This window comes from Solanum stenotomum, chromosome 9, assembly GCF_019186545.1.
Source record: "Solanum stenotomum isolate F172 chromosome 9, ASM1918654v1, whole genome shotgun sequence".
NCBI classification, from domain to species: domain Eukaryota; kingdom Viridiplantae; phylum Streptophyta; class Magnoliopsida; order Solanales; family Solanaceae; genus Solanum; species Solanum stenotomum.
This window is the reverse complement of record NC_064290.1, coordinates 41,636,504-41,643,773: the sequence shown is the minus strand read 5'-3', so window position 1 is coordinate 41,643,773 and position 7,270 is coordinate 41,636,504. Positions and strand designations below refer to the sequence as shown.

Below are 7,270 nucleotides of genomic sequence, written 5' to 3'. Positions count from 1 at the left end.
TTCACCACTTTATCATATTCTTTCTTTTACACTATTGATAGAATTATGAAGTACTCCATGTGAATGTAATTTTATTTTTATTTTTAAAAATTAAAGAATGTACGATCAAAAGTTGTCCTAACTTTAAAATACTTTTGATGAATGTTTCTTCATTTTTTTGTAGTTAAGATTTACAATAAAAATAAAATGAAAATTTTCAAATATAAACTTCAAGAAGTAAAATTTTCTTACATTTACCAAAATGAAAATTTTACTTCAACATGTTGAATTTATAATGTCCCAACAAAAACTTTAAACTATTCCAAAAGTAAATTACACTTTGCAAGATTTTAACATAAACATTAAACTATCCAAAAATTAAATTAAATTTGCAAAGTTCTAATATAAACATCAAAATGTACAAAAACACAAGTTGTTTTAATACTTGTAATCTCATCACTGTTGAAGTAGAGTTAAAGCTTGATTAACAACATCAACATCACAACGAACTTGAAGTGGGAGATCATTTTCTCTTTCGAGTCTTTCTTTGTTCATATGAGGCACTTTGTAGTTATTGCCACCACTATCTTTCATCACCTCATTCATACAACATTGCAAAGTCAAAAATACATGATTGAGTCGTTCTATTTTCATTTCATTGAATGATTTTTCAACAACCTCCACTAATTCATCAACATTTGAAGGAGCATTTTGATATTGAAGAGATTGAATTGCTCTAAAAAATCCAAGGTCCAAAACGTTAAGATTAGGACTATTAGGGGGTTGAAAGCATAACTTAATATCAAATCCATCTCGTTGAGCGGCTTCCATGAATTCCAAATCATTAACACCAATATGTGGTCTTGCATTATCTTGTTGGATGAAAATGGGTGCACTTGACGTTGAAGCTGGCCATTTTGATCGAATGGCTGGAAGAACTTTCTCTATCAAACAAGCTCTTGTGATATCTTTAGTCACCGATAAAATTGATTTTGTTTCGATAGTTCCTGCTGTTCGATTTTTGCTATTCCGTTTGGCTGGTTCCTTAACTACAAACGGAAAAATTCCTATTTTTTCCGAAAATAACTCAACTCCATTAACGTCAAATCTAGGATGTGCAACCGCTGCCATAAACATAACTTTTGTGATAAAAGTTTTACTTTTGCAAGAACGATACGGATTAGACTCTTCTTCTTCGGGAAGAAGGTAATACCTTTCAGATTTTTTCGATAAGTAAAACCATTTTTCATCGATATGGATATAATTAAACATGTCTATAAACATGGGATTTGAGTGAAGTGTACTCTGATCAATCATTGAGAGGCAAAATCGAAGTCTTGCCTTTTTGTTTTCTTCGGTTAAATGTGGTTTGATGGCGTTGGTGTGTGGCCTAATTGCACCTTCTTTCACACGTCGAAAATTGTTGATTTTGCCATATTTATTACAAAAGAAAGAGATGGAATATTTGTTCGACGACATAGTGAAATTTCTTTGAATTGGTTGATATCGACTTGTATGCGTTTTCTCCTAACTCTGCCTGCAAGATTAGTAGAAACATTTAACATGTCACCATTAGCAACACATAATCTAGCTTGTCTTCAAATATGATCAATGGTACTTCTTGATGTGTTGAACAAATTACTTGCTTCCTTTACAGAATCATGTTTAAGTTTTCCATTCTTACGGTCTTTCAAAAGCCACTCCGCAATTGCTCGACGGTTGTTAAGATTCAATCGCCTTTTTGTGGTAATTGGGTCTTCTGAAAATTCAACACTCATTTTAAGATCACCGATTGGAAAAACTGTAAAAGGAAGAATTGAAAAATTAAAGATGAAGTATCTCTACTTATATGGAGTCCATTAGCTAATATTTTAAAATTTGGCAAAAAAAATTGGCGCTAGAAACTGAAAATTTTAATCTTTTCCCACATTTTTTTTATGTTATCAATTTTTTGAAATTATAATTAAAATCATGGAAAAAAAAGTACTTTTACCTGCAATGGCAAAAACTTAATCATTTTGGAGTCTTTCTTCTTCATTGAAAGATTAAGGGAGAGATAATGGAGAATGGAGAGTGGAGAAGAAAGAAGAAAGAGAAATAAATATATTGGACTTTTTTGGATTTGTATTAATGACTGATGTGACATTAACTTATGAGAGAGGGAAAAGTCATAAACTTTTCTATTCAAAGTCAGATATAGTATTTTTTTTTTATTTAACAATTTAGATTTATTAATAAGGGTATTTTCGGAACATTGTAGGGTCTTTTCATTTTTCTTAAAGCTTGTGCCAAATCAAAGTACATCATATAAAATGGGACGGAGGGAGTAATAGTTATGGATTGGGGTTTTGGGATGAGGTAAAGGCATAAACATCCCTCCTAAAACGTGACAAGAAGAGAAAACTAAAAGAATTCTAACGTGCGCGATAGCGCATCTAAAGCTTAGTTCGCGCGACACTTTGCGCAACCTTAACAATAGCACTGATATTGCCGCGCGGGTGCACGACGGACATCCACTTTGCACGCCAATTCGCACAGACTACGTAGTGTCTAGAAAAATGATCATAACTTTTAGCACATAACTTGGATTGATGAACGGTCAAATCAGTTGAAAGAAGACTTCAAGGCCTTTCATATTGTTGGTACTCCCTCCGTCCCTATTTACTTGTCCATATTTTCTTTTTTAGTTGTCCCTATTTAGTTGTCCATTTTGACAAATCAAGAAAGGACAACAAATCTTTTCCTATTATACCCTTATTTACACTTCTTGAAAATTGTAAAAGTGTATGTTGTTTCCCTTCAATTTATTTCACTTGAATTCAAATAAGTGGTTGTAATTTTGAAGTGAAAAGTTGTCATAAGGGTAAAATTGTAACTTCATTGTGCTAATCATTGTTGCATTAATCTGTGTGTCATTTCTAAAGTGGACAACTAAAAAAGGGACGGAGGGAGTATTAAGCCACAAAATTCTTCATTTGTTAGGGGGTATGATTGATTGAATTTTATCCTTGAGTGGACTTACACGAAAACTCAATCATTAGAGTACCTCTCAACTCGACTTTATGCTAAAAATTCATTATGACCTTAACTCACATCCAAAGCACTTCAAATACTCAGGAATGAACCTTAACATATATTAACAAGTAGTATATCTGCCAATCCAAATTGATACACTTATCACAACCGATTCAAATTCTAAGAGTAGAATTTTCAAGGTGTTACATTTCCAAATCCTAGTTAAACTTTTTTTCTCTTCTCCACTTCATCTCACACCAAGGTAAGTCCCTTACATGTAATTCTAAGCGATTTCAAGCATTTCTAATATTCGAATATGGATTCATAGTGAAATTTTATATCATAATCTTAGGATTTTCAAGAAAATTCATCGCCAAGGTTCAAGAAAGATTTTTGTTGTTTTTCTACTTCCAAGATCAATTTTTTCTTGGGTACGTATTTGAAAAAATTAATATATGTAAGGCTATCCTCTACGTGAGGAAACATCATTTTTCTTCTCCACTCAACGCTCTTTATGTCTACAAGTTTTTCTTCATAATGAGTTAGGCTTATGTGAAATTTTTTATGTCTTGCTCGTTTGATTCCTTAAAAACCTCAAGAATTCCCTACAGTATTATTTATTTTGTATGATATCCATTTTCCATGAATTTTATGACTTTCACCATGAAGTTATGAAAATATAAAAAAGTATGATATTTCTTCTAAAAAATTGAGTTTGATAAATCCTCTTATGGATCTGACTTACGATATGACTCCTATGACTAAGAATCATGATTTTCTACGATAAATATGAACACCATAATTTTTTTCAAAGGTTGATTTTGACTAACAAATATAAACTTCAAGATATTACGACACAATTTATGAATAATGATTTGTTTCAAATGATAAACCTTGTGATATTATGATATGATTTACATGACCGTGATTTATGAGCTTTTGAGATATCTATGATTTATGAGCTTTTGGGATAATAATGATTTTGAGAAAATGTTATATTTTGGAAGAATTATTATTAAATGAGTATGTATGAATTTTAGATAACAAATATCTGAAACTATATATGCCAAGTCATGTTATGCCCATTGACCTATCAATGTATAGAACGAATTTTCGATGGGGGCGACAATCGAATATCATGAGTTTACATGATATATAATATGTCGATTTTGAGAAACTCTCCAACATAAATTAATGATTTATGAAATATGAAATTTATTTAGTGAGGCAATCATCATGATTTTAAAACTTATGATTTTACTCTATGCTAGTAGACACTATTCGATATGTAGAAGCTAGGGGTGTACAAAATCGAACCGAAAATCGAATCAAATCGCAAATCGAGTCAAACCGAAAAAAAGACCCGACTAGTGATTTGGTTTGACTTGGTTTGGTATTGGAGAAACAAACCTGACTATATTTGGGTTGGTTTGGCTTTAACTAAAAAAAACCAACCCGACACTATATATGTAATTTTAAAATTTTATTTTATACATAAAAATATTTACTTTGATATAATTTTAAAATATTTCTTATACTATTTCATAGTTTTTATCTTTTAATAAATTGTTTCAAGTTTTAAACTTAGAATTTGGAATGGTCCAATAAAGATTATAGTTCATAGATGTTGATAATTATAATAAAACTTAAATTAAAATCAAATTAATACTAATGCAAAAAGAAAATCAATTCAACACTAAGAATGACAATAATATTGAGTATTTATTCTTTAGTTGTACATTGGTTTAGACAATTAAAATACATAATCTAATTTTAATTTTCCTTAAATATTTAGTAATGTAACTAATACTTATTAAACTTATTTTAGCATGATTTAGTACTTTTAAATTATAATCATTTTCATTATGACTTTGCAATATTTATTTTATATGATGATTTCATTATTATTTTTTATTAAATATTTTAGTGTATCAGTACTCATCTCATATTTTGTGTTATTTTCTTAAGAAACATCTTAGATAATTGTATTTTGGCTGGACTAAAGAAATATTTGGAGCACAAGTTAATTATATGTTTGTATGCAAACTTTACCCAAAAAGTCCAAAAATCTGAAAAATCCGAGGTTTATTAGTTTGGTTTGATTTATAAATTTAAAAATTCGACACAATGGTTTGGTTTGGTATTTGAAAAACCCGAACCAACCCGAGGTTGAAAAACCCAAAAAAATCTGAATTTTATTAATTTGATTTGGTTTATAAATTTAAACTTTCTACACAAACGGTTTGGTTTGATATTTGAAAAATCTGAACCAACCCGGTCATGTACACCCCTAGTAGAAGCTTCCATATTGACCGTCAATCATGTACTTCAAGTTTTGACCTTCATGTTGTTTTCATAAATTTCAACATCATGATCATACATTTGTGAAAACTATTTCTTTTAAAAGACTTGAAATTATGTTTAGACTCATAGTTAGATATATGCGCATATATTTTATGTCATGGTACATGCACACTTGGGCCAGTAATAACAATCAAATGTCTCCCACGCCCACGATCTAGACTTGGAGTCTGACAAATAATCAGTGTTTTTTATTTTATTGAAAAAAGATATTTGTGTCATGAAAATTACATAAATTAATAATGAAATGAACTATGAGGACTAAATTTTTATGAATTGCACATGTTAAGGGGCATGTTGATAATTACTCTGGAGGTTTGCCTTGCTGGTACAATTTGTGAAGATGTTGATATCTATACTTAGGAGTATAAAATCGAACCAAATTCTAAACCGAGTCAACTCAAAAAAAAAATTCAACTAGTGGTTTGGTTTGGTTTTGAAAAAAAAATCCGACTATATTTGGATTGGTTTGATTTTAACCAAAAAAAGCCAACCCGAGACCAAACCAACTCGACATTATATATATAATTTTAAAATTTTATTTTATACATAAAAATATTTACTTTGATATAATTTTTAAATATTTCTTATACTTTTTCATAGTTTTTATCTTTTAATATATTTTTTCAAGTTTGAAACTTAGAATTTGTCACACCCCAAATCCGGATGTGATGGCACGTGTCCATTTCCCACCGGACACGTCAGCCTAACCCAACCACAACGATAGAGAAGTAGAAATACGAGAATAAAAGATAATAAATAAGCAAAAGACTTTAATTAAGACTCAACACTACCCAGAATTTGGTTGTCACATGTACAAACCTCTAAATACAGAATTCGAATAAAAATATACAAGTCTCAGAGTATAGTTCTTGAATAGAACAAAACTGAAAGTAAAGATAACTCAAGGGCACGTCTGGAATGAACCACTACCTCTCGAGTATGTCCCGAAGCTCAATCTGCTAAAGAAAATACTAAGCCGAATCTGAGAGAGCTGTCAACCTACACAATTGTGTAGAAGCAAGGGTGAGTACCGAAAACCACAGGTACTCGCAAGTAACTCTAAACTAAGCAAAACTAGCAGCTACAAACAACTCCTTTCAATCCCAACCGAACCACCGAAACTTCAATCTAGCAGCAAACCAACCAACCTATACTAAACAGATCATATTCAACAGCCAGAACCAACAGTATATCCTCATCAACCTCAGATCAACAAATAAGAGCAAGTAGATCAAATTCCACATAAGAAGGGTAAACCGATACAATCCACACATCACAGACAAAGATAAGGCAAATGCGATGCAAAATGCAATAATGATGTCATGTAGTCGTGATGCATGTCTGTCCTACGATACACATCTGTTGACGTAATCAGTCCGCGCTGAATACTCAAATCAGAACCCATGGGGGCCACACATGGACCATGTATCACCGCCGGAACCAGATCCCATCGGCATCCAAATCGCTAGCCGGAGCTAGTCCATCTCATATATCTCTAGCCGGAGCTAGTCTCAACTGTGTCTCATATCCATCCATCCTCATATCAGTGTCTCAGAACTCATGCAACAGATAGTTCACACATGGGATGAATAATGAATATGCACATGTCATCAATCACAATCATATCACGATCACATCATAGTATTACACATCATCTGTCTCAATCACAACCATATCACGACCACATCATAGTATTACACATCATCTGTCTCAATCACAACCATATCACGACCACATCATAGTATTACACATCATCTGTCTCAATCACAACCATATCACGACCACATCATAGTATTACACATCATCTGTCTCAACATCAATGTCTGTATCAATCATAGCCTACTCATGCTCTTCTATCCCCTCAATATCAGTTATCACATGACTTATTCAACAAATTCAAGTCACATATAAC

The 7,270-nt window shown here is 31.7% G+C and overlaps 1 protein-coding gene across 1 annotated transcript; it reads right to left on the bottom strand.

Moving 5' to 3' along the window:
* Positions 1-435: 435 nt before the first annotated feature.
* LOC125877532 (uncharacterized) lies at positions 436-1,458 on the bottom strand. Its single transcript, XM_049558799.1, has one exon. It carries the CDS (start codon positions 1,456-1,458, stop codon positions 436-438), a length of 1,023 nt encoding a protein of 340 aa, XP_049414756.1.
* Positions 1,459-7,270: the final 5,812 nt, after the last annotated feature.

Excerpts from the sequence above, each read along its gene's own strand:
- LOC125877532 (XM_049558799.1), bottom strand. The coding sequence starts at position 1,458 with ATGTCGTCGAACAAATATTCCATCTCTTTCTTTTGTAATAAATATGGC.